The sequence below is a fragment of the Hippoglossus hippoglossus genome, chromosome 15 (assembly GCF_009819705.1).
Source record: "Hippoglossus hippoglossus isolate fHipHip1 chromosome 15, fHipHip1.pri, whole genome shotgun sequence".
Lineage (NCBI taxonomy): Eukaryota > Metazoa > Chordata > Actinopteri > Pleuronectiformes > Pleuronectidae > Hippoglossus > Hippoglossus hippoglossus.
Window position 1 is genome coordinate 8,031,575 of NC_047165.1, and position 27,897 is coordinate 8,059,471.

Here is a 27,897-nt window from a genome sequence, read left to right on the forward strand (position 1 = left end):
GTCGGCATCAAATAAGTGTATTAAAATCATCGGTTTACAAATACATGACATAACAGGGAATGTCTTTTAAGACTAACAGTGTTACTTCAAGGTGAACAGTGATTAGACACATACACACACACACACGCACACACATACACACAAGAGCAACAATGACAACAACAATGCTTTGGATTAGTGAAAAAGTAAAAAAGAAAATCACAATCTTGAGTCTCAGTGACAGAGTGACAATGGACATACACTCAGTTTTAACAAAATATACACAGACATACTCGACCTTATACTCTAAATCTACAGTGGAGATCTTTTCAACGTTTTGGTTATAGTCATTAATGTTCAGTTTTATTTCATCGGTGTCATTTTATATAATCCATCTCATTTACCTACGTACAGTTATATTTTCTTCATTCTTCTGAGAGCAGTGCATACTATCATCGGATTCAAATCCAAAACTCAAAGGGTCATCTAAGAGAGACATGTTAACTTTACAAATCTCCTCAAAAGTGCAAGACTGTGACGTGGGAAAGTGCATGAGTCCTGCCAACATATCACTCAACGACACGGCTCTGCCAGCGTAGAGACCTTCGTCGTACTGCAACACGTATTCACACGTCTAACCATGCCGACGGAGCAAGCGCACATCGATACCTTGATTCCAGCGTGACGATAACATGTCGACCGCATGACAAAGCAAATTGGACTCAAATCCTCTTTAAAGCTACAGACAGCAGTGTGGGCTGAGGAGAGGGAGTGAGTTGAGTTCCTCTCTCACACGTTTATCGGCCTGACAAGAGGGGGAAGATCTAAATTTGTTATGTGACAAGAAATGTGTCACTGGAAGAAGACAACGTTCACGCTAATAATTGTCCGAAAGGCATTCGTGCTTCAATTTCACAGGAAAATACAGTGGTTGAAACTGATTATTCTTCAAAGTCCATAAGTCCTCTGGTATTACATCTTGCAAATGTGCTGATAAAATAAGTGCATGTTTTTAATCATTGAATAATTTGCTTTTTTGATGAGACCAGAGGTGAGGAAGCAAATCACTGTACAACAATATTACCCCAAAGCCTTTTTTCCTAAGTTATGATTTGTTGCTTTAATGGGACAGCTCATAAACCACCAGGGATTCGTTTTTTACTTTTTTGGAATGTAAATCTTGCCAAGCGACGTTATTTGTCCAAACCCCGGCCCACTGGCCAAGATATGCACTTGTTGCCTAGCAACGCAGGCTCACTGAACATCCAATCAAGGAGATCGTGAACAAAGCCAAAGCACAGTTAGCTTGCATAGCAATAAGTCCTGAAACAGGCAAATACCACAAGTTTATCTGGCAATAAAAGTGTCGTTGGTACAAAAGTAGGTTTTAGATTAGATTTTTCAAAACCAATTTTTTCAGCTTCTCTCAACATGAGCGATGGGGATTCAGATTTTGATCATTTCATTAATAAACAAAACGGTTCCCCCTCATTTTAGAGAAATTCCCCAAAATGAGCTTTTCAGGGGTTTCATGACATCTGAAACAAAATGTCTTTCTATCTCTTCTGAAGGAGAATCTGTGAATTGGCGGCACACTGCTGGGTGTGGCTTTACATCACCTGACGAGGACGTTATGCAGCAACACGACACATTTGGGTCACAATAGCCGTACAAATACATCCTCAGGCTCAAAGTCGCACACACAAATGGCAGTTCCAACTTGCTGAATAAATACACACGAACCAAAAAACTAAAAAACACCCACCTGGAGCAGAAATAATTTTTCACATCGAACAAGAGAACATCACAATCCAGATTCTTTATGCATGCAGCGTGTGAACACACCATAGTCCTGGTTTACTAAGCTTTAGTTACAGGGTCGCATGTGTTATATATCAAGTAGCCTTCTAGCCTGATGTGTTTAAAGAGTCACACAGGAGATTCAGGCTCACGCCAATAACTTCCCTCTTTGATAAGAGTTTAAACTTGATGCTGACATCATTTAACGGTGAATTCTTCCCGGTGTCACTGTTCCTGCCTTCGTCTGCTTGTGAAACTGCTCCTGCTGATGAATCCTCAGTAAATGTGTGTGTTGGAAAGTTGCAGCTGAGGCGGGTGTCCCATGGCTCATAATTCTCTAATGTGTGAGTGTGTCGCTGTGAGTTAATGATTATTCGCAGTACAACAAAAAACAACTAGAGGGAGAGAGACACAACACAGGCTTGGCACTGCTTCAGTATTATCACATTGACACAGACGGCGGAGTCTGTACAACCGTAATGAAGGGTGTAAATATATGTGTGGGGATTGTGTTAGTGTGTGTCTGAGTGTGTGTGTGTGTATTTTTGCTTTGCGCTCCCGTTGTCCTCCTCCTCCTCTTCTTCCTCCTCTTCACTGTGTGGGAGAGCAGTCATCAAGATCCAGCAGCTCTCTGACCAGTCTCTCTCCAAACTGTGCTCGGCTGTAGCGCTCGACCGTGTAGGCGTCCGACATCTTGTAGAGGATGTACGCGTTATTGATGGCGATGCTGATGCTCAACCAGAAGACCTGCTGCCAGGTCTTGTTGGGCTTGTGGAAGATAAAGTACCTGTGGGACAACAACAGTCACTAAAACACTTACATTTCTACACTACTAGATCTTATTCATCGAGTGGGTTCTAGTTTAGATCACCTAGAAATTATAGAAAGGGAGGGAATGCAATCTAAAACGTTTGTCTAAATACAGGCCATTTCTCTATAGTGTCAGTCACCATAAGCCAGTGGACAATAAAAATGGAGTTTCACATACTTGCTGTACTTGTCGTCATATTTGCAGATGTAGCTGAGGTGCGCCGCAAAGGCCTCGACAGCCAGAGGACATGGGATCTCCCCACTTTTCCTCTTGATGATCAAACCTGCCGGGAAACACACAAACTGAGAGTGAGAGAGAGAGAGTGCAGAAGAGAGAGGAGCTCCCGCTGAGGGGATTAATGTCCTCCAGACTCTGGAGGTGGGCCTTGGGTTCTATCCCAATATCTCCTTATACTTACAGTTTGTTACATGCAATCATCCTGTACCACTGCACTCAATAACCTTTAACCACTTTAACCGCATGAAAAAGGTTTATATTGTGTACATATTCTGCATTTTTATTTTGTTATTCTATTGCCTTTCTATATTTTGATTCTGCCTGCTGCTGTAACAACTGAAATTCCCAGTTGTGTGGATCAATAAAGTTTTATCTTATCATTTTCTTTATTTTGCTCTTTGTTCTTCGGCCCCTCCAAGGTTGCGTTGTTTAAAGATCTTTGTTTACAACAGACACTTTCAGACATACAATGGAGTTCACATTTTTTTTCAGAGGAGCTGGAGGTGAGAACACAAATGTCCGAGTCAATTGCTTCGGCTTCAGAACTTTTTCTGCCGGCCCTCCGACTGAGATGTCTACAAACTGTCTGAGTGAGCCCATGTGAGAATACAGCAGGAAAATACCTGCAGAAATTCACAGCGAGTGATAAAGAGGTGTCATAAACAGAGAAGATGCCGACACAGATCTCAATTTGGAAAGACAAAGGCCTGATGGTAAATATAAGCTGCAAATCAGTCGCACATTTTGATTTGGCTTCTTTATAGGCTTGGAATTGGAGACTTATTATTCTCCTTTAACTTCAGTGGTACCACTCTATTTCTACACACACACACACACACACACACACACACACACACACACACACACACACACACACACATGCACACACACCGAGGGGAAAGAAAATCAATAGTGGGTAAAACCAGTTTAACGGATCTGAGGCTTGACTTCCACTCTCCTCATTCAGAGGAGCTCAGGCACACGCTGCGGTCCTTCGACTTGGTTTAACACCTAACAAAACCGTTTCATCCAGAGTGGATTAGGCTGTGAGAGGAGGGGAGTGTTGTGATGCTGTTGCCTCCCTTGAATGGGATTATCATGGATTAGAAGCTCTCAATAATGTTTCCCTGATGCGAAAGCCTAAAGATGAGCTCATTTCACCTGATGGTTATTTGCATCCATTCATGATAGTCCAATAATCTCTAAAAAATAATACGACTCACCTGTAATTTCTTTCAAATATATATGTGCATTAACTCAATATTAAGCGCACCATCTCCTGTGAGCACACACTTTTTTAAAATGTGTATAAATTAGACAAAATAAACCTTTACAGCTTCGAAGGAAACTGTGATGTAAAGATACAAACAGCTTCTTGTTTACTCGCTTCTTCTGTGTTTACCTTGTTTAGTTGGGGAGTACGCGTTGCTGAGGAACCTGAAGTGTCCCTTGTTGTACCAGCTGATCAGCGACATGCCGCCCTTCATCATGACCCGTGATTGGCCGCGCTGCGCCGGTGTGGAGCCGCAGACCAGCATCCTCTGTGGTAAGCCGGTGCAGTCGCTCTTCCTGGTGCTCAGCAGCCCACAGCAGAAGATGTCTGGAGACAGATTCATGTGAAAACAAAAACTATAAGTAAAATGACTAAACAAAAAGACGTGTTAACATTTGGACAAATATTTTTGGGGGAATAACTAATACAGCTTAAAATGAAATGATCAGTAGATTAATTGATAATTAGATCAACAGAAAAGTGTAAGTCTATGTTAAATATTTTTGGTTTTTGCACCGACAGACAAAACAATGCATTATAAATCAAACTAGGTAATTAAGAGAATAACAGATAATACAAAATAAAACCTGATATAATAATATACAGTTTTTATCTAGAGCTGAGAGTTTAGCAAGTAATGAGTTGGACAACTGAAAAATAATAGCTTTTTTAAAAGTGTTTGGGGATATTGTTTAATTGTTTGACTCATTTTTTCTGTGAGAATTATGATGTTTTTCTTTATCTCGATTGTAAATGCAACCATCTCTCCTCTTCTTTTCTTGAAATCTTTGTGATATGTTGTTTCTGTCCCTCCAGCCATTTCAATTCTTTCTTTTCTCACGGTCGAGCAGAGACAAAACAATCCTGTGGCCGACTGCTGCTGATTTCTTAATGCCCTCAATTTGGAGAATGATTTCTATCAGTGGTGTGTGTGTGTGTGTGTGTGTGTGTGTGTGTGTGTGTGTGTGTGTGTGTGTGTGTGTGTGTGTGTGTGTGTGTGTGTGTGTGTGTGTGTGTGTGTGTGTGTGTGTGTGTGTGTGTGTGTGTGTGTGTGTGTGTGTGTGTGTGTGTGTCCACAGTAAGTGCTGCAGAGTATTGCACCGGGTAATTAAGTCTGTTAATTAACCCAGCATGATAACTTTAAAAGAAAATTGTCAGACAATGTCTTCACAAGCTCAGAGCTGAGTTTGTTCAGCTGAACGTCTCCCGGTAGCTTCACCCAATTAGTACAACTAAATATTGATTACATCTGTGGACTTGTGTGTCTTTCATTGCTGCACTTCAGCTCTGCTCCGTTGAGGCTAAAATTGCTCTTTTGTTCGAGTTTAGTCAAAGAGCATTTGTGATAAGGGGAATGTAAAACTCTATGAGATTATATCATCAGAGGACTCTTATCTTGTCTCATATAAATCTCTAATATTTTCTGTCTGCCTTCACTGATTCACGCTGTTGTGACAACATTGTCCCACATCCGCTCCGATGATGAAAGACGGAGGCAGGTCACTGAAGAGGATTCTACCAACTTAATGGGATTTAGCTTTCATAGTAAAAATTGCCTTTGGTATAATGAGCATGAAGATTATGGATGAAATCAAAGATGCATTATCTGCGTAAAATATCACAATTTCCAGCAAAACCATTTCCTTCAGATCTTCAGCAACGCCTTCGGTTAAAGTAACAGATAATCAGAATAATGGGTTTTTGTGAGCCGTTAACAGTTCAACTAATTCAGAACTTTTATTTGTCGGAGGTTAAACTGAGTGGTGTTTCACTTAAGCGTCCACTTTACCAATCGATTTATTTTCAAGCTGTGACCAGACTGAACACCCCCCAGTGAATCACCCTTGATTTACTATGCAGGTCAACAGATGTATGCTGCTGCAGGGCATCCTGGGGCTGGTTTCTCATTGGCTCAGACAGAATATTACACTTGATTCTCCAGTTATGTCAAAACGTGAATAAATCGCTGCTTTTTAGACGTGCACTGAACTCAGGACATTCTCCAGAGGTTTTTCCTGCAAGCACCCTAGTAAAATGTCTGGTAAATGTCCAAGTGAGCCCATGTGAAGAACATCTGGAAAATGTCGACAGTGCGACAAATGCAAAACAGAGGAATCATACACGTACAAGATGCTGCAAATGAAATTCAAGAGTTTTCGGTGATAAGGGCTGATGCTGGTGTCACGTGATTTCTGCCACGGCGTTTACACGTCATGTCCTGATGTTCGGGACATTTACCTGTTATTGCGAACACTTCTGAGCCTGACTGTCACCTGCTGTGTTGTTCATATATAAAAGGCAAAGTACAGAGAATGCCGGGACCCTCGAGATTTGTATTCTTTTGAATGTTGAACTCTTTAGAAACGTCCCCAGCTGAGGGGAAAACAGTAACTTGTCATTTCATATGTCTCTGAAATGTGGTTACATATGTTCCACTTGGAGTGTAAAAACAGATTTTATCCTTCTTCCTATTTCGCTATTATCACAACATGATAAAAAAAATGGTTCAGCAAATAAAAACTGCAAAAAGAGAGGGAGAGGAGACGACGAGAGGGAAAACAATCTGTTCACCGAGGCTGAAATCGAGGGAGAAGGGAGGGAGGAGATGACAGCTTGTTATGTTTATCAATGCAGCGTCAATAACTTTCAGTTTTCGTACCTTGTTTGCTGAATTCGGTGAAAAGGCTGAGGCTCGTGATGGACGGCCCGGTGAAGATGATGGTGTTCTTGCCGGAGATGTTCTGGCAGAGCTGCTTGGCCACGAGGCTGTGGAGCTGAGGCTTGTTCTTCAAGGTGGCCAGACCGTCTGTGCCCTGGCCGTCCTTCAGATGGACTGAGATCTGCAGAGAGAGAGAGAGAGAGAGAGAGAGAGAGAGAGAGAGACAGCACATGTACATTTAACAGAAACTCAGTATATATTGTAAATAGTCTATTTGTATGGTGCGTTCTGGTCTCGACCATTCACATCTCTTTACAGCACAGTTCTGCCACTTACCCATTCACAAACATATTCATACAGTGCATCTATGTGCAGCACTTTCTCTACCACACATCAATTACCCTCTCAAGATGCAATTCTGGGTTTAGTATCTTGCTCAAGGACACTTAGGACAGGGTAAAAATGTTCTTTATTATGCAGTAGGCGAGTCTACAGCTCAAACCAGACAGATTTTCTTTGTGTTTTTATTTCTTTTTATTTCTCATTACCTGTTTCAGAATGGTCCTATTTGTTTCACTGGACTACTCTGAGATAAGTTAGGAGTCATGCTCGCTAAGAGGATGCAGTTAACAGTTTGTTATAGAATTGGTAACGTGATGGATTGAGATGAATGTTAAAGGTAGATTGTTATGATCAGGTTATATTATTGGATTGACTGTGGTATTAATGCACTATCATCTGAAACAGGTATGATTACATCTCCGTATGGGTTTTGTTTTATTATGCGTGGAATAAATAAAAAGTGCAAAAAAAAAAAGGACAAAATTGAAAAGAAATGTGAGTAAGTGGTTGAACTCCAAAGAAAACCAGAGTGAAATATACAAGCATCCATTTAAACCCACAAATTATCCAGTGTCGCTCTTCCACTTCCTGCTGTTGTTCATGAGCTGAACAGCATTAGTCTGATTAGCTGACATCTACGTCAGACATGTGTGTGTGTGTGTCTGTGTGTGTGTGTGTCTGTGTGTGTCTCTGTGTGTCTCTGTGTTTGCACTGGCTAATGGATTCGCATTGATTCACTCCATTGATTTGTTAAATTTCTTAGATTTTGTTTTCAACCGCAACACAATTCATTTAGAGAGAGGAGACCTCAGTGCGGACACACGTCAGAGGACTGGTAAAGACTGAGTGAATGTTGATGCTTATTTATTGGATAAATGGGATAATGGAGAATGGCTTTAAATAACAAAAGCTGTGAGATTTAGGATTAAAAAATGAAAATGATGAATGGTGAGATTTATCAGTTATTTTCTTTGATATAACAATAATAACAATATTTGTATAGCAATTATCTAAACAAGGTTGCAACATGCTTCACAAAATCCATGGCAAAAAAAGAATGAACTAAATATAAGGTATTCAATTCAGTTCAATTTCAAGCACCAAACCAATGATTGCAAAAAGAAAGAAAGAAGAAGAAGAGATTGAAATTCTCATCATGGTTGCTCCTCTCTCTGCTGATCTAATCCTGGACTCCATCCAGGCCGGGGAGGGGACGTCTTCCCTGCAGTGTGAGTGTTACAGTGATCTCAGAGGTACAGAAATGGTCGGACACATCTGACCCTCCATCATTGAAGTGCAGTTAATCGTTTTATTCCCCACCTGTTCCCCTGAGGAGCCTGTGCACTGTACATTTATGAGCAAAGGCAGGTGACACGTTGTCACTGTTCCCGAGGGACACTGCAGTGTGTGTGTGTGTGTGTGTGTGTGTGTGTGTGTGTGTGTGTGTGTGTGTGTGTGTGTGTGTGTCTGTGTACTTCTACCCAAACTGAAAAAAACAGCAACAACAATAACCCTGATATATTGAACTGGAACTATATTTTACAGCACAATTATTCTCCCTCTGACAATAGTGAGGTCTCTAAATAACCGGCATACTGTTTCTGGAAAGAAATGTTCATGTTGAATTTTTAATGTGACTATTCATCGCCATGAGCAGAAATCCATTCACCTCCACTGACGGAGCAGAAATCTCAGTGCCAGGATTCATGTAAATCAGGATCATTACAACTACAAGGATTCTACGTATATTCTACAGTGTGCCACAAAAAGTCTGCACAGCTAGATCCGGTACATCGGTAAATGCATTGTTTCCTCTTCAATATATCAATGTGTGTTTGCTGGTGTGAACCTGCCTGTGTGTGTGTGGAAGGGAACAACTGCAGCCTCCTGGAATAAGAAACAAGAGGTAGAACTCAAAGTTTCTGATTCCACCATGACCGTTTTTTTCAGACATTTGACATAAAATATTTCCGTCACGAAGTTTGACCTACACACACGCACGCAAGCACACACACACAAAGTAGTTCATGCTGCTACCTGACAGATGAATCCGGTGGAGGTGCACTGTCGAACCCAGAGGCTGAACTTCCTCTTCTTCCTCTTCCTCAGCTCTCTCTCCGTGCAGGTGGTGATGAACACGGGATCCTCGTCTATCAAGGGCTCATGAAGAACCTGGAGACACACAGACAACGTCACCGCCCACGTGAGTTTGTATTAGTGGATTTTTACAGGAGGTGAAAACAAGAAATGTTGTTTTTTGTATGATGGATAGAAGCGGGTGTGATGTAACGTTACAGCTGAGGGTGAGCGAGAATCAAATCGAACATCCTCACAAGTCCTGTATGTGTTGGAGAGAGATACTGTAGAGAGAAAAAATGGACTGAGCAGAGAATGTTCAGCTTTGTCGGTAAAACCCTTCAGAAAAATCTCCTCTTCCTCGTCAGTCTCATTTTTTCCTACTGGTTCCGTTGTTGCTTCGTCCTTCATGTTTGAATCTACAAGTACAAAGTGCTCACACACAAAAAAACATCTGAATGAATGCAACAAAATCTAATGTAAGAAATAAGGAATAAAGAGATTAGGCATGTAGGGATAAAGTCTTTATGTATTAAAAAGGACCTTGTAGTGTTTTTTATTTTATTTTACAGGGAAGCGATAGAGAGATGCAAATGGAGGGATGTTGCGGGACAGACGGCTCGCTCGAGTTAAGAGCCTGGCAGCCGACCAACAGCCTTCTACCGCTCTGAGGTCCAGAGCAACAAGTCATTTCACAGTCAAATATGCAGCTATACAAGAGTGAAAAATGAATGAGGCTCTCCAGCCAATGGATGGATGATATCACTCAAACCATAATGGCCTTTTAAGAAATACATCATCCTGTAGCTGCCACACATTAGCGCAGCGCTATCTGCTGCAGCTCGCTCAGATATTTCCCTCAGGCATTTAACATTTAGAATTTCATGCACCAGATTATTCCGATGAATCGATAATTAAATATCCTGAGTTTCGGTCCAGACTCGAACCACGACATCGACCTCTTTCTTCCAGAGTCGCACATAAAATGGGCCGATTATTTTTTCCACCGTCTGCAGAGCAACAGTCTCCGTCTGTGCCACTCTCACTATCTGAGCCCTCTCTCTGCCCCTGGCACTGAAAACCAACAGATAAAACAAACTGGCCTAGATACACATGTAATGACACACACACACATACACACACAACCACACACACAGGCACACACGCACGCACACACACACACACACACACACACACACACACACACACACACACACACACACACACACACAGACACGCACGCACGCACAGACACAAACACATACATGCCTGCCCTCATTGTTTCATTCACTTTTACCTCTAAGTGATTAGAGACACCATGTTTTTCCAAACCGCCACTTACACCAGCTTTGACATTTTCACTCTTTTACATAGCTGAGTGAGATGTGGACGTGATGAGGATCTGTTTTCCTAAATGCACCGCGACGCAGATGTTAGAGCGCTCGTACTGTACAAAGGCCAAAAGCAATTTAGTCGACTCCTTCCCAGAAATACATTAAATTTTAAGAGCTCGACAGTGGCTCCAGGGGCCCACAGCAATATGGTTATCCACCGCTGGTGCTCTCGTCCGAACCAGACTCTGAACACCACGGCGATTTGATCGTTGCTGTGATGGCAGAACATTTAGTAGAATGAGAAAATCCCCGAAATGAAGTGGAAGCAACGCCGTGTCGGCCAATAACAAACTAAACACAACCATTTTCGCGAGTCACTACTTTTCAAGTCAGGAATAGAAACGAATTGAGCTGGACATGAACAATCTGCAGTAAATTGCAGCCAATGCTTTCTTTTCATTTAGTACATTCAACACCAGCTGCTGTTATTTCCTCCACTAAGTAGGTTACGTTTTCATCCACGCTTGTCTGGTTGAGTGTTTTTTAGCAGGATTACATCTGTCCAGAACTACTGGACAGATAACCATGAAACTTAGTGCAAGGATGCTTCAAGGACCAGGGAAGAAGCCATTTGATTCTGGTGCCGATCTGGATCAGGGGCTGGATCCAGGAATTGTTCTTCACTTTCTTTAACACTGTGAAATAGGTCGTTTTCTGACATTATCGCCATGCGCTCTCAAAAAGATAAAGTTAGAAGGAACCACAACAATGATTTAGAAGCGCTGATTTGATCTGAATCACGTTGTTTATGCGTGATTCCTTTCAAACCTGCAGAGCTGCTGATCATCTGGAGAAGAAAGTAAAACCGGAGTTCAATAAACTCCAGCTCACCCAAAAATAGAGTAGCAGATCTGGAGCGTACTGCCCTAGTTGCATAAATGCAGATGTAATTCACACAGGGCAACTGAGAACAAGTAGAAGTTGAGTCTTCTGGAGGGAAGTCTGTTAAACATTTGTGCTCGCCTAAAGACTTGCTGCATAAACGGTTTCCAAAGCAGGACTCTGGTGGACCTCACAGGCAAATTCCTTCACATTTCTATTTCAAAAGGTAATCTGGGAATCCCTTAGCTACAGTATTAAAAGTGCATGTATATATATATATATGTACCTATGAGTAAAACGATACCCTAATATCACCTGTATATCACCTAGAAATTCTTGAAATACTATGAAGTTAATGGCAGATAATAAAAACAGTAAATATCAACTGTGCAGTTAAATGTGAATGTAGCACCCAGCAGCTCCAAATCATTACAATACGCCTGGAGTCTTGTACCAACCTGTGTCTGAGAAGGTCTGAACGTGCAGCCGAACGACTGCTGCAGTGAGTCCAGGAAAGGCTGGATCTTGTACAGGCCCTGGTTGCTTCCTTGCGACGGCCGGAAAGCCACGATGTGGAAGTACTTGAGGATCTTCTCAAAGCGCGCCTGGCTCATCTTCAAGGCAATGCTGCGGTTGCTGAAAAAGCCCGAGCTCCAGATGCTGAGCACCGACTCGCAGCGTTGCACGCTGGTGGAGGTGACGAAGCCCAGGAAGGCCTTCATCTCCTGGGTCGTGACGGGACGCCAGCCTTCGTCTGAGCCGAAGCGCTCCTGGAACTTCTTGGCGTACATGTTGGTCTGGGTGACCATGTTTTGGATGCAATTGTCCGGGACGAAGAGCTGGAAAAAGTCCAAGGCTGTGGCGGTGGCTGGCATCTTCTGAGCGGGGCCTGGATGAGGACAGGACGGACAAAAAGAAAAGAAGAGTGAAATGCTGTGACAGAGATAAATGGACAGACTTACAGATGGAAAGTCCATTATGAACTAATCCCTGCTTTTAAACTTTGGCACTGATGCTTCAGTTTGAATGACTTTGCTGAAATAAAGGTTTCTCTTTTGACACTGTAAGACATGATGGATACTATGTTGATACATTGAAATTAACAGAGAGGACATCTGTGAGCTACTGCAGGTTTAAATTGTCAGAGACACATCCCACATTCAACCATCATCACTGGGCTCTTTCATGAATCAGCCACGACAGCTTTTGGTGTGAATGTCATCGGGCCCAGGGCAGCAGGCAGGAAGTTTACACAACATGACAGCCATCACACGCTGGTGCTTGTCACAGCGTGATGTTTCCGTGTCTTGTTGCTTTGGTGTAACAACGGGCGATGAATCAAAATCACGCTCTGATGTAGTCGTGTCAGCAGTGAGTGTAGAATAAAGGGTGTCTGAAGTCAAACTGTCAGTGAAGCATCCGCTGGTGAGTGATGCTGTTTAAGCAAAGTATCAACGAAACCTAATATCATCCTTCTATCATATTACCATGTCTATTCCAAACAGGGGACCTGCACCCGGTGTGAGCTCCTGCAGGTGCACAGCAGACCTGGAGAGATTGTGAAGCTACTACTACTATTTAGAAAAAAATGAAATTACTACTTGAGTAAAAAGTATATCTCTATATTAAATATGCTGCAATGCTGGAAATTTAAATAGTGAAAAGTATAAGGACATATCGTCCTTCACATGAGGAGAAAGTGACATTTACCTTCCATTTTAAAGTCCTGTGTCATGCAGCTTTTAGGTGAAAGCAACACAGTCGAGCAGCGACTGGCTCGATGCGTTTGCTCTATTAAATTACACATCTTCTCCGAGGTTGTCAGATCCACGAGAGAGAAATTTGGACGTTTAGCAGAACAACTTCAGGCTCAATTTAACAGCACAATCTCATTATCTCTGCATAACAGCGAAGTCTTTCAGTCTCTATCCTTTCGTTGGCTCTGAGTGGATAACCTCAAATAATGCCTCAGAATTTTAATGCCGACTTAAAGATAACACGTACAAGTTTAATGAAATGGCAGGCAACATGTGGAGGGGGACAAGAGGAGAAAGAGACGGAGTAGAGTACGAGCCGGCCAGCGCAGCCGATGCCAAGACCGAAATCCACTCATTTGCATTCGATTAGACTTAAAAGCTAAATGTAAAATCCAGCCTAGCTTCCTATGAGCGAGCCACTCCTTGTTAAAAAACCATCAGACATTCAGATGGAACGTCCAGCGAAGGACAAGTGACTCACCTCGTCTCATTTCATCTCAGGAATGAAGCCAAAAAAGATATAACCTGAGGAAGGTTTTTGTAATTCTCCTTATGGATATTGGACTTGATTCATCTGCTCTGGAGCAAATGCAACCTTCCTCCACAGGTTTTTTCTCTTTATACATCTCTGCCAGCTGGAGTTCAGTCCAGCCTGTCTCACTCTGATTAAACTGGATGAAAAACATTTACATATTTCTGCTTTCAGTCGACTGATATCAGCTGATTTTTGTCAATGAGGGAAACCTTGAAACATCAATATCCCACATTACTCATTACAAAACTCCACTGATGTTGAGCGTGCAGACGGAATTATCCCTGGTGATTATCGGCAGTTGAAGCGTTTCTATTGTCGCAGGACAAACATCTCTCTGCTCGAGCTTTAATAGCCGTGGATTTAAGAATGAGAGATTATCGTGTATGTGCAGAGGATAAAGACTTTGCTCAGATGAAACATGTAAATCATACTGTTAAGTACTATTACTACACTATAAGAGTGTCCATGTTCTATGAAATAGCTTGACCAAAACTAATGTATTTTTATGTGCAGTTTAAATGCAGGAAATCTGGAAAATAGTGCAAAATAGTGCAACTGACATTATTTTTATACCTTCAGTATTATATAATTACCCATTTTATAGCTATGAGATGTATATAAATCTTATTTATTTATTCATGTGCTGCTTTCTTTTTTTTTACTGTTGTTTGAGTTTGCAGCGTCATGGATCTTGTGGTCATTAGAACACAATTCCAGTTATATTAAGTTATAGTTTACCTTTTAGAGTTTTTTTTCCTGTCATGCACTATGCATAACATGTTGTTTGTATTATATTCTGTTTATAGTTTATTTTATTCTATTACCTCTGATAATGTGGTTATATCTTCACCCCAGTTTATAGTTAGTTTGTCTGTTTTTGGCAGAATAACACAAAAACTAAAATGTTGGACCTGGACATACGTTTGTCTCTGCATGTCCAGGTTCCATGTTGTATTGACTTTATGTATTTTGCTTTGTTTTGTGAATACGTTATTTGGACAAGAATGAAGAGTCAGACATGCAACCAGTAAATACACAGTACCTCACAGTACTCGTGCTCAGAAATGAGAAACACAGGGTCGGACAGATAAAGTGACATATGGAGAGCAGTAATCTCAGCAGAGTGAATTAATAAATAGCTCTATAATTCCCCTCGACATCTCGATAAGGTGGTTACATAATATCAGATGTGCATGTATTCTACATAATCCTCGGCTCGGCCCTTTGCCACCACTCTTTGCACTGCAGGGGAAACAATCTCACGCTGAGTTAAAGATAATCAACCTCATCTTTGGCACAGAGTTTCATCTGTAAATCACATTTTTATGCAAGCGTGGTTTTCAAAAACCCTGCACCTGTTTCACAACCGAAGACGAGTCGCTGCTGTAACTGTGAAAAAAAAAAGAAGTTGGAATCTCTAGGTAGACTTGATGTTTTCTGACGGCAGCTGATGATTTATGTACGGGGGTGCGCGGTCTCAGAGGAGCAGAGCTGTCACACCAACAATGTGTCTGTGTCAGCACGGTCACAGCCGGACACTGAGGCGCAGAGAGACAGAGAAATGGGCAGGGAGACAGAGAGGAAGGGGACAAAAAGACAGACACCAGTTCATCAGACTTAGTGGAAACTGGCTTAAGCAGCTTTCTGTCCGATTCCATTAGAATTGTTTGAGAAGCATATTTGTGCTGATCCTCTGGATGCAGTCACTCCTCAGGCCGCTCACATCAGAGTAGGGTCTTGGCTACTTGTGGACTCGAGTGTGATTATGCTGCATCCATCCAGCCGGGCGACTCTAAATCATCTGATGGCAGGACCACACCCTCGCTGGCTGTGCTTGTGCAAACACACATTACACACCAGACCAGACTATACAAAGCAGACAGACACACCTGCTGCCTCCCTATTGCTAAAGTCAACATCGCATGGACCGAGCAGGATGTGAGAGTTCAGTACATCCTGTAACCCGTCTCTCAGCAGAGGACCTCTGGTGTTACCCCGGCTTAGCTCAGCTTGCTTCAGATTATTTTGGATAAGTGAAACAGGCACCGCTCCAAATCTGGGCCTCGTCGCACAAAGCAGGATTAATGAAGTTAGCTGGATAACTGGAGATCAAATCCAAGCAAAGCCCGAGAGGAGGCTCTGCCCTGTAAACTCAAACTTGTGGTTTTAGAAGTGAAGCACAGAGCTGCTGTGGGTTTTGTTGGCTGTCATGCTCAGTGCTTTCAGAAGCAGGCCGACGCCGCCAACTTCAATTTGGACACCATAGATTCAGCAAGACACTCATTGTGCTTTTGGCGTTAAAAAGTTTAGCAAAACAGATTATCTTTGCACGCAAATAGTGCAGTTTTTATTCTGCCAAGGAGGTTATGTTTTCACCCTCATACCTGGACGGATTATCATGAAACCTGGTGGAGGGATGAGGTATGGGTCGTTCAATTTTGGTGTGCATCTGGATCAGGGATCCAGGAATTTCTTTTCCCACTTTCTTTAGAATTGTGAGATGGGGCTTTTTCTTTTTCTTTTTTTTTCAACAAAATCAGGCATATTAAGGGGAACTGATATCTATGAGTCTGTGCAATTTGGTGCAGCTTAATTGAATTTAAGGGAACTGTTGGACCTTAGCGGATGTATAAGCTCTACTGAGTGCTATTCTATCCTGCAGTAGATTCCTGTGACTTGGCCTACAGTCAGTTTTGTGTGAGCTCTGTAATGCATGACTATGTGTTTCTGTGCTGTGTGTGTGAGTGGACTGAGGCTTGGTCCATATCTGCTGGAGCCAAATGCTAGTTCTCCTCCAAGGGTGCAACAGTGCATCTCCAACAATCGTCTTTGCTTCAGCTGAGGCAAAAGAAGGAGATGGGAGTGGAGAACGAATCCAAACAAAGCCAGAATGAAGGCGACTGCACAATAAACCCAAACCTCGCTGATGTTTACTGGACTTATGGACAAAAACTGATCCGAGCACAGCGTGGAACACATTGACTATCACTTAAGCAGCATGAGAACAGTTTGTAAGAGACGCTGCTGTTTAACTGTCACGATTCACACGCACACACACACGCACACACTCACACACGCAACCACACACCCACACGGCTGCAGTGAAAGTGGAAGTCCTGCATCACTCTTCGCTAACAAGCTGGTCTACATTGCTGCTGACACCCAGAAGCTGCAGGGACACACACACCCACATTCTACACACACCCTGCTGTATGTGTGTTGAACCAGGAGAGACATCATGCTTTCACAAAATGTAATTGTATGTCTACCTGCCCTGAAACACACACACACACACACACACACACACACACACACACACACACACACACACACACACACCACCACCACCACCACCACCACCACCACCAGCAGGAGCAGCAGCAGCTTTAAGTCACTGTAGCACTTAACCATGCAGAATCATGCTTCTCTCACTCACTACACACACACAAACACACACACACACACACACACACACACACACACACTCACACACACTACAATAAAACATGACCTGCACTGGTATATCCCTGCATGTCTCCATCCAACCACTTCATCCTCCACCAATGACCTTATTCATGCTGTAGTGCATCACGTCTCTCACCGTATGTGTCTTTGTACGGCGGCACCGTGACATCCTGCAGACCCTCCGTCCAGCCCTCCTCCTCCGCCTGGCTCCGGGACAGAGACCCCGGGGGACCGGCTCCGCTGCTCCCGCCGTGGCCGCTCTCCTTGTCGCCCCGCTTGTGGTGCTGCTGCTGCGGATGCTCCTCCTCGCCCACTTCGGCGATGTAGTTGTCGGAGTCGGAGTCCCCGGAGGTGCTGTAGAAGGGGTTGTCGCTGCTGTCATCCCCGGACTCTCCGAACACGTCGTCGGATATCTGCAGGCTCTCGTACCGGGACCGGGCCGCCTCCAGGAGGGACAGCGCCTTCCGGCCGCACTCCGCCATCTCCTCCTCTGTGGTGATGCTCTCCCCCCCTTCCTCCCTCTGTCTCACCCGTCCACTACGGCGGCGTGCGGAGTGGTCACGATTTTTTTGCAAGAGCAGGGAGGTGTAAGCCTTTAACGTAGCGGGAACACCCTCCCCCTGTCTCGGGTATGTGAATCAGGATCCCCCCGCGCTGCCCTCCAGGACTCGGATGCGGAGCCCGGCGTTTCAGGAGCGTGTGGATCCGGGGAGAGCTGTCCGCTTCAAGGGTACTGAAACATCCCCACAGCGCTGCGCACTGGGCAGGACCGTCATGGCACAAATCAGCATCCGGGTTGAAAATACAAGAGGTTTTGTGCGCACAGAGAGAAAAGCGAGTAGTGGCTGCTGCTGCATCAGCTGACACCACAGCCCCGCGCCGCCGTCCAACCACAGAGCCCCGAGCAACCTGCACCCACAGAGATGCTGCACATGATGAGGATGATGATGAGGGAGGATGAGATGGTATTTCAATAAAAATGTCTGACACAGAAATGTATAATATGGGACAGTGTTTCATAATTCCACAAGCTCCATTTTGCAGCCCTTATATGTACAATCACAGAATCTCCCTCGGGTAGAAACTGCTCTGGTCATTGTGATTTTTCCAGATTTCAATCATCTTGTCTCAATCCCCTTTTTAACTAAACTCAGAAGTATGACATAGTCATTCTCACCTCAACACAACATAACATGATAAAATGCAATAAACAATATAGCTGTAGTGGTTTTTATATGATATACATTATTTCATTTATAATATTAAAAGGAAATATTGTCATTAACACGTGTAGCAGTGACAGGGCGAACACGGGCTCTAACATAGGTTATAGGCCTTTGACCAATACGGTTATTTGATTCTAACTTTGGTCTCATCTAATACTGTATAAAGTTAAGATAGAAAAGTGACAGTGACAGTAAATTACCTTACATTACATGTCATTTAGCTGATGCTTTTATCCAAAGCAACTTTATTAGTCTTGCACTATTTATAAATATGTCTTATTATATTATCTGTATAGTTTTATATTTGCTGTGATAATTTTTTATTTTCATGCTTGTATTTTTCTATATTTATACATTTGTCTATACATATTGACTAGAGAGAGAAGCCTCTTACAATTTCAAATGAGCCTTCATGAGATATCGATCACCTCCGGCTTTAAATGTCTGAGATGTACGTTACAGGTGATGGCGGTCAAGAGGAGCTGTGTAAGTGAAAACATGATCAGGGAGACTAAGAACACTCTCATATAAAGTGAGCAGAGAGGGTAAACAAATATATGAGGAAGGTTTATCTGACACAGTGGTGGTGTTGCTCACGTCCACTCTGTGTTGATGTACAAAAAATAGGAAGGATCTACATTGAAGACATCAGAAGTAAAAGTCAACATCTGGAGTCTGCAAAGGAACATCTGGAAGGGACAGAGAAGTTGTTTGGCCACAATCAGCAGAGGTGTGTTTGGAGAAACAACAACGAAACAATACAAATTGAATCAGAATGAGGTAATCAGAAAGCGTAAAAAGCATTATGATATAATATAAACATTATATATACACATATATTTATTCTCAGGGAGAACTTGACCTTTCTTTCTTCTGTATTAAAGACTGAATCGAGCAACAGCACACCGACCTCTAGAGGGCGCAGCAGCGTTTTCTCCTCTGTTCCAGTCCAGTGACTCTTCTTCGTTGGTGCTCTTGCCATGTTTGCGGAAGCTCGGTGACAGCAGCTAACTGGGGGCTTGTCGTCTTCTTCTCCTTCTCTGTGGTTGTGTGTGTGTGTGTGTGTGTGTGTGTGTGTGTTTCTGATCCAAACATGAATCTCCCGAAGGGCCCAGACTCTCTGTGCTTCGACAAAGATGTTTTTATGAAGGTGAGAATCTGTTAACGTTTCGTTTTGTTGACGCACTGACCGGAGCTGCTGCTGTTACACTAGCTAGCATTAAGCTAAGTTGAACTGGTGGTGGTTGGTCTTACTTAAACCTCTCTTGAAGGTTTGTCCATGTAATAAACGTTTAATCCTTAATGACAGACACGGCTGTTGCTATTAATGTTGAACTACAACCTCACTGTGTATGAATTATAGTTAAAATCTTAATGTAAAAGGTCCTACTTGGTCTGTTTGGTCTGTCACTTTGAGGCTATGTATATTTTTAGTGTTTATTTACTGGTACTGTGCGTGTCTGTCCATGTCCACAGTGGATGTTATTGTATGTAACCTCCTGGTCCGTTGTCTCCGTGTCTTCTGTGTTTGCAGGATGACTTTGACGTGGACCAGTTTGTGGCGGAGTGTCGGAAGCAGGTCCAGCTGGAGGAGATGAGGGAGGACCTGGAGCTTTACTACAAGCTGCTGAAAACAGCCATGGTGGAGCTCATCAACAAGGACTACGCCGACTTTGTCAACCTCTCCACCAACCTGGTCAGTTGTCTTTAGTGTCGCCTTGTATCGACCACTGTGGCTGTAGTTTATGAGCTTTATGCAACAATAATCAACAGGAGACAGAAATCAGTGTGAGATAGATGGTCTTATTTTGTCAAAAAGCTATATCAATGAATAATTATAGTCAAATAATAATATATAGTAATAAATAATAGATAATCATTATTAAACTATTAATCAGTTCTCCAAAAATGCATAATACACGACACAGCTTTAATTTTTAAAGGTTAGTGTGAGTGTAGACTGTTTCTAATCTCAGATGTCTGCTCCCTTGTCTCAGGTGGGGATGGACAAAGCCCTCAATCAGCTCTCTGTGCCGTTGGGACAGTTACGAGAAGAGATCATGGTATGTGTTCTGATTAAGTTAAATACTTTCACTGATTCCTGACGTTGAGGCTTTATGCACGTTCCTGGATTTGGTCTGTTGCAGAGTCTGCGCTCCTGTGTGAGTGAAGTGATTCAAGCTATCGACAACCAGCTGTCCAAACAGGAGGATCTGCAGAAGAAAAAGGTTTGGCTCATCACCTCCCTGTCTGACTTTATTATTTTGTCAAATTTTGGATATATGTTGTTTCAACAAGGTTATTCAAAATTTCAGTAAATAATTGTCTGCCTTGTGGTAAAATTTTACTTTCATTAATTATTACAATCCATCAGGTCTATGTGTTGAGGCTAATTCAGGTGGTGCGTTCAGTGGAGAAGATTGAGAAGATCCTCCACTCGCAGACCTCCAAGGAATCCAGCTCTCTGGAAACCAGCAGGTGGGGAACTGGAATGTGATCAAACCCACTGGCTTGACTCAATAAATGACCACCAACGGACACATTGAATTAGCTAGAAAAGATCCTAGTTCTAAATTTGCATATCTATCTTTTGTTGGAGCTGTGGTGTGGAAGACATTATATATGTTTTGTTATCTCGTGGAATGTTTCAACTTTTGAACAAAAATCCAGAGTGTTGATAGAAATTATGTCAAAACCACCAGCATAACCATTTGTGTGTGACTTCATGTCCGTCTGTCTGTGTTCAGTCCTTTGTTAGCAGGTCAGATCCTGGAGAGGATAGCTACAGAATTCAACCAGCTACAATTCCATGCTGTACAGAGCAAAGGCATGCCCCTGCTGGACAAAGTTAGACCTGTAAGTGTTAGTGGGTCAATCGGTCGGACGGTTGATGAATCAATTCCCAGTTAGTGAAACCGTTTTTCTTTCTGGCTGCTCTTCTTTTAATCCACCAGCCCAGTAATTGTTTGGCAGAGATAACCAGCTTCTGTGCAATCATTGAAAACAACATCACTGCACTGACTCTACAGAATTAATCTCCAATATATTTGATACTAGCACACTGATGCACGATTCACTTGCTTTATGTGTTCACTAGAATATACAAGCCTACTTGTGATCATCACCTTTTAACAGTGTAAGTGATGGAGTGTCCTTCTCTGTCAGCGTATTGCAGGGATCACCTCCATGCTGCAGCAGTCCCTCGAGGGCCTGCTGATCGAGGGTCTTCAGACATCCAATGTGGACATAGTGCGTCACTGCCTGAGGACGTATGCCACCATAGACAAGACCCGAGATGCTGAGGCACTGGTGGGACAGGTGCTCGTCAAACCATACATGGATCAGGTACACAGTCCACACATGCTGGGGAATTTCAAATACTTCTTTGCTTTTAATGTGATGTATTTAAGTTAATGGATCATGTATCTATCTTAAAAAACTAGATGCCTAAACTAAGAGGCCTCTTTAGTTCATAATTATGATAGAAGGAGATTGTGCTATGTAAATACTGAGCTAGTTCAATTGAATGTCAGAAAAATCCTGCTTATCCTGCTTTAACAAACTTTATCGATCATCAACTGAAGATCTCATCTCTCTCCTCTTCTTTAAGGTGATAGTAGAAGAGGTGGTGAAGTCTAGTCCGAATGGCCTCCAGTTGATGTACACCAGACTGCTGGAGTTTGTTCCTCATCACTGTAGACTGTTAAGAGAGGTGACTGGAGGAGGCAGATCCAGGTATTCATGTTATCATGGAGGCAAATTCATTGAAATAGTTCGGAGCCCCCCCCTTTTTAAAATCTTGTTCCCACAAGTTATTATTGTTATTGTTATGTTATTGTGGGAACAAGATAAATAAGTTGCGCACACAGAGTTAATATCTGCGTAGTAACAACACTAAGATTCGTAATATGATAACACACTGTAAAATTGTAAGTAAAAATCAAGTAGTTTTTAATCATGCTTTGAAATCCTCTTAAATATATTTTTTAAGCTGTTGAACGCACTTTGATAATTATTCATTTAGTTTTATTGATACATTCATGCAATTATCAGGCATAAGATCTGAACATTTCTGTCATTATCACCAGACCTTTTTTTTTTTAAAGTAACAACTATTCACCTTTCAGTGTAGAACTGTGTTTTATGTTTTTAATGTGCAGATGTTTTCTTTCTCCTCAGTGACAAAGCCGACACCGTGCCAGGTTATGATTTCATGGTGAACTCGGTTTGGCCGGAGATAATCAAAGGGGTCGAGGAGAGGTTGTCCTACCTCTTCAACCCTGGAAACCCTGACATATTCTATGAGGTACAGCCACAGTGACACAGTGGGTGTGTGTATGCATTCAAGTTGTGTAGTTTCACCTCTGTGTTTGTGTGTTTACTATGGACTCTGTCTTCTTTTCCAGCGCTACAGTGCGAGCATGGAGTTTGTGCGGAGGTTTGAGCGTCAGTGCAGCTCGCAGGCCAGTGTGAAGAGACTGAGAGTTCATCCCTCCTACACCAGTTTCCACAACAAATGGAACCTTCCTGTCTACTTTCAGCTACGGTACACATCGCCTCAATACAATCTGTACTCATCAACCTATTTCTTGGCCAAGTACTGGTGTGGTTGCTAGACAACTGGTGGAAACTCCAGGAAGTTACTGTGGCCGGCAGAGAAACTGTTCCACACATAACTTCCTGTTATAGCGCGATGAATCATTTTTACAGCAGGTTCATTCTTTAGCAGTAGAATAGATGATTTGTGGATTTTGTTGCCTTTGGATGACCCAGACCAGCTGTTTTCCTGTATTTTCACTTTTTATGCTGAAAGAAACTCATCATTGCTGTAGACCTGTATTTATTTTTAGAAATGAGAGTGGTATCGGTCTTTTCATCTCTGCAGCAAAACAAATAAGCTCATTTCTCAAAATGTCAGACTGTTCCTTCAAGATATTTTGGTTTAGAATGAGACTCGTACTAGAGTTAGATACACAAAACCCTTAGATTACAGCATTTTTACTTTCATGCAGTGAAGAATAGGTGTTCAATCTGTTATAGTTAGACCCCTCATCCTAAATGAATATGGTCAGACGTGGGTGAGGATGTAATTTCTGCACAGTAAGCATTTTGAAGAATTGACTAGAATTGCTTGATGACTTAAGAGACGAGCTTTGATTAAATTGCAGCCTGTCAGCAGTTTTTTTAGGGGAAAGAGACAAGTTGGCAAATGTTTAACAAAGACCATTTTCATAGGAATCTGGAACATTATCATTAGAAGCAAAGGTACATTTAGGATGTGTATCTCCATCTTAGTAAACATTTCCCATAAACGTGACACTGGACCTTGACTTAATGGGCATTGATCTTTGTGAACAAAGTATAAACAGTTGTCGAATGTTTTTCAGCCTCCTCCCTCTCCCACAAACACACTGTACACTGTAAAGTACTCGATACACAGATTGATCATTGCACCTCAAGACAAAGATTTGGCTGCTGTGTCCTCATTTCACAACAGAGGCCTGGACAGTTCAAAGAAACGGTTTTGTTTCACGTCATGAGCATGTGGACATCAGAGCTTATGCAAGAAATAAACTGACAACACATTGATTATTTTGTGCTTCCCCTCTCTGTGTGTCTCTCTTTGTTTTTACAGGTACAAGGAAATAGCAGGGAGTCTGGAGATCGCCATCAGTGATGGACTCGAGGCAGCACCAGGTAGGACATTATTTTCTGCCATTAACACCAGTGTGGACCTAACTCACAGTAACTGTGTGTCTGTGTCTTGTGCATGTCCAGCTGGCAGTGCTTACCACCTGCAGGTGTCTGAGGTGTTGTGGTCCTGTCTAACGAGATGTTGGTCTGACAAGGTCTACCTGTCACTACTGGCCCATCGCTTCTGGAAGCTCACGCTGCAGCTCTACTCTCGATACGCCAAGTTTCTCCATGAGGTGATCTTAAATGAACGGCAGGACGACGACAAAGATTTCATTTAAAGACTTGTTTTAAAAGCAGGAGTGTCAACAAAGCAGAATGCAAACAATTCATTTTGTTGCACTTTGTCCTCACCTGTGTTTGTGTCTGGACAGGTGTTGACGAAGATTCCAGCCCCTGAGGTGACTAAAGAACCAGCCAGGCCTCTGCCCAGCTCAGCGTCCTCCACCTCCAGCCGAACCTCGATGGAAGATGGCGGCAGTGAGAGTGGGAGTCCTGCATCTCTGTCCACCAAACAGCTGGTCTACATTGCTGCTGACATCCAAAAGCTTCAGGAGCAGGTGCGCACACACACCAGGGCTCCAGAGTCCAACAAAACATTTTCCTTGGTCGCACCGGTGCTCCTCACATTTACCTGGCGTGTCTCTTTATATGATAGTGTCGCTCCTTCATCTCATCTCCTCTGCAGAGTTTACACTCACACACACAGGTCTGGGGTACTGGTGCAACCAATGTAAAAAGTTAGTCTGGAGCCCTGCACATAAACTTTTATATCAGTGACAGACAATTCTTTATTGTTTTATTTAATGCTTTAAATTCATTCTCCAGTTTCCACTTGATTGTTTCTAAACTGACAGTTTGGTTCGTCTTCTCTTAGATCTCAGAGTTGTCAGAAATGGTCCGACAGCGTTTAGAAGCAATTGGATTCAAAAACTTTGTGGTTGTGGAAGGTAAGCTGCCCATTCAGATGCCTATAAAACTCATTTTTAGAGCCTGACTGAAAATATCTGCTGATATGAGCCTTTCACAGACATATTGGTATCTGCCTTTATATTTGCTGATATGTGGCGATATGAAATCTTTTATTTTACAGAATAAACAGTGCAGAAAAGATGTACATTGATGTTAAAATTTTAGTTTAATAAAAAGATTTAACAACGACGTTGTTGTTTGTTGTTCTGAATCATTGACAATTTGTTATATTATTATAATATCGGCATAACCCCCCGAACATCCATATTGTTCGGGCTCTAATCATTTTAGTTTTTCATTTTAGCGTTGCCATTTTTGCCAGAATCTTTTCTGATTTTGTTTCTATAAATTTTCCTGAATTATGTGTCAGTACAAAAGCTGCTGCGGATTTAATCTGATATAATGCATGCTATGGAGACACACGGTCAATGTAAATATAAATGTAATTGTCCATATTACAATACTCCTCCAGCTCATGTGTAGCTCAGTCTGTCAGTGTACTTCCTTGCATTTACTGTTGCTCTCTTCTATAACAGATGCTCTGGCGGACTCCAAGGTTTCCCTGTCAAGTAGCGCTCCCACTCTGAACGCCAGGATGACCCAGCATCTGACTGAGCGCTCCTGCCGCTTCCTAAAGAGCGCGTCTGAGGTTCCACGACTTTACCGCAGGACCAACAAGGTCAGCGAAGATGCAAACACGCACACGCACGTTTCTCCTCTTTTCTCCCGTCATAAAACATCCCTCGGAGCAATGGAGCAAATATTTGTCTGATCAAAACCAAACCTGGAAGGCTAATGCACTTTGAATTGTGTTGTGACATTTGAAAAGCAGTGACTGGTAAGATTATGAGAAAACCTGGAGGGATAATGCTTGTTGATACATGAATGACATTCAAACAAATGCCACTGGAATAATTTACTGTTGTCAGCTCTAAGCTTGAGCCTGTTAAAGAACTAAATGCACCTTGAATCTATCACTACCTCTGTTTATAAATACAATTGCCTTGCCTAAATGGTTTTTCAGTTTAGAGGCTGAGCTCAATTTGAAGAGATTTCTTGTATGTGACGATCATTAGAGTTTCAGAAATCAATGCAATCATCCAGCTTCATAATGGATCTTTGAAATGGCAAAAAACTCCCTATGCTCATTCATAGTATGCTTGTCTGCCCCCCAGTGGCCAGACGTTTTTGTAGCTGAGAACTTGTTGTGATACATTACTGTGGATTTATTTTAACTGTAAATAACTTTTCATCAAGGATAACAACATCATATTAGATGTATATTAGATTAAAATGACTGACGTCTGCACAGCTCTATTTTAAGAAAATGTAGCCTACAACATTTTCTTTTGATGCAAGATGCAAGTTTCAACTAACACACGTCCTTGAAATATTGAATTCTATACAAACATATTTTTTATGACTTCCTCCCCGTGTAGGATCTGCCGGTGCGTGCGTCAGCTTACATGGACAACGCCTTACGTCCGTTACATCAGTTGCTGATGGATTCGACAGGGCTGGTCACCCCCTCTACTGCACAAGAATGGCTGCGAGTTGCACTTTGTGAGTGCACACAGAGGTAACTTTAAACACTCAAACAAACCTTGAGGTAGTTCTTATATTGACAAATTTAAAATACTGACCAAAGTGGGGATGTAAATATATACAGCATGTGCTCATCCTTTAAGTGTAACTCAGCTTATCCAGATGGGGAACCCTCTCTCACTAATGACACTTTCCACGGCCCAGGTACTATGAGACCATCTCAGAGGTGCTGAGCTCAGTGAGAAAGATGGAGGAGAGTTTGAAGAGACTTAAGCAAGCGAGAAAGGGTGCGACCGCAGCTGCGGCGGCGGGAGCAAATGGTGGACCGACAGACGACAGCAAGATCCGTCTTCAGCTGGCGTTGGACGTGGAATACCTGGGAGAGCAGGTGAGGGCTGTTTGACAAGTACACAAACGCATTCATCATCCGTGCAGACACGTACTTAAATATGAAACTTCTGAAGCTATAAACGTTGCTGGTTACATTGCTTTGTTCTGTCGTTCGTCTCAGATCCAGAAGATGGGTCTTCAGCCAAGTGACATCTCCATGTTTTCCAGCCTGATGGACCTTGTGAAGGAGGCGCGAGAGCTTGCTGAACAGAACCAGTAAAACGTTGATTCCACAGTAACTGGAACCCATGAACCTGCTGCACTTATCCCTGCGTTTTTGTGAAGACACTTGTCCCTGTACAGACCAAAGTCATGGGCTAGTTAATGATGGCCATACCACGAAGAATGTAGGATGATCTGAGAAAAACATCTCTATTTAATGCAGAATTCAGAGCATTTTACTTCAGCATTAGTTCAGCTGTAAATGACTGTGTGAAACTGCTGCTGTCTGGATCATCATGGCTTCTGCTGCAGGTTTGTGAATACGAAGGACGGCACCATGCTGAGTCCATGAAAGAGATTCCCAAAATGACTGATGTCGGTGGAGGAGGAGGAGGAGGAGGAGGAGGAGGAGGAGGAGGAGGAGGAGGAGGAGGGGGAGGAGGGGTGAAGATGCACTACTCGACAGAGATTACTTTTTCTGATTTGGTCAGAAAGCTCTAAAGAGAGAATCAAACACTATCGGTCTAAATTCTGCTACTTGGTGAAGGATTAATCTCCAATAAAGAATAGTTGTATGGAGGTTGTATAGTATGATACGTTTAACATAATGAACTCTGGGGGGAAAGAAGGAGAGAACTTTGGATACAGTGATGAATCTCTGTGTTTTAATACAAAGGTTGTAAGTGAACTACAAGTGGTTGTGAATCACTCATTCCAAAGCCCTGATGGTTATAATTCTGTACACGTCAACAAGATGT

The 27,897-nt window shown here is 42.6% G+C and overlaps 2 protein-coding genes across 3 annotated transcripts; one reads left to right on the plus strand and one right to left on the minus strand.

Annotated features, from left to right (window-relative positions):
• Positions 1-18,047, minus strand: pgbd5 (piggyBac transposable element derived 5). The gene is made up of 7 exons (XM_034609660.1): positions 17,287-18,047; positions 11,852-12,282; positions 9,139-9,273; positions 6,760-6,940; positions 4,230-4,427; positions 2,768-2,873; positions 1-2,566 (listed from the first exon to the last, which is right to left on the minus strand). Exons 1-7 carry the CDS (start codon positions 17,630-17,632, stop codon positions 2,371-2,373), a joined length of 1,593 nt encoding a protein of 530 aa, XP_034465551.1. The 5' UTR covers positions 17,633-18,047; the 3' UTR covers positions 1-2,370.
• cog2 (component of oligomeric golgi complex 2) lies at positions 2,245-27,547 on the plus strand. 2 transcript variants are annotated; one of them, XM_034609657.1, is made up of 19 exons: positions 2,245-2,306; positions 19,429-19,526; positions 19,911-20,072; positions 20,374-20,439; positions 20,524-20,604; positions 20,751-20,854; positions 21,124-21,232; positions 21,542-21,721; positions 21,987-22,111; positions 22,556-22,682; positions 22,783-22,922; positions 24,012-24,073; positions 24,155-24,306; positions 24,445-24,630; positions 24,948-25,020; positions 25,579-25,721; positions 26,482-26,621; positions 26,792-26,975; positions 27,099-27,547. In XM_034609657.1, exons 1-19 carry the CDS (start codon positions 2,276-2,278, stop codon positions 27,195-27,197), a joined length of 2,262 nt encoding a protein of 753 aa, XP_034465548.1. In that variant the 5' UTR covers positions 2,245-2,275; the 3' UTR covers positions 27,198-27,547. The 2 variants fall into 2 exon arrangements, with proteins under 2 accessions (XP_034465548.1, XP_034465549.1); XM_034609658.1 differs by lacking the exon at positions 2,245-2,306 and having other exon boundaries at positions 19,323-19,526.
• Positions 27,548-27,897: the final 350 nt, after the last annotated feature.

What these genes read in the sequence shown, in the direction of transcription:
- cog2 (XM_034609657.1), top strand. Translation starts at nt 2,276, where the DNA reads ATGTGTGGGGATTGTGTTAGTGTGTGTCTGA. An exon ending in TCAACCTCTCCACCAACCTG is followed by an intron (nt 20,073 to 20,373) that starts GTCAGTTGTCTT and finishes CCCTTGTCTCAG; the next exon opens with GTGGGGATGGACAAAGCCCT. An exon ending in AGTTACGAGAAGAGATCATG is followed by an intron (nt 20,440 to 20,523) that starts GTATGTGTTCTG and finishes GGTCTGTTGCAG; the next exon opens with AGTCTGCGCTCCTGTGTGAG.
- pgbd5 (XM_034609660.1), bottom strand. Translation starts at nt 17,632, where the DNA reads ATGGCGGAGTGCGGCCGGAAGGCGCTGTCCCTCCTGGAGGCGGCCCGG. An exon ending in CACCGAATTCAGCAAACAAG is followed by an intron (nt 4,428 to 6,759) that starts GTACGAAAACTG and finishes ATCTGTCTCCAG; the next exon opens with ACATCTTCTGCTGTGGGCTG. An exon ending in TATGACGACAAGTACAGCAA is followed by an intron (nt 2,567 to 2,767) that starts GTATGTGAAACT and finishes GTTGTCCCACAG; the next exon opens with GTACTTTATCTTCCACAAGC.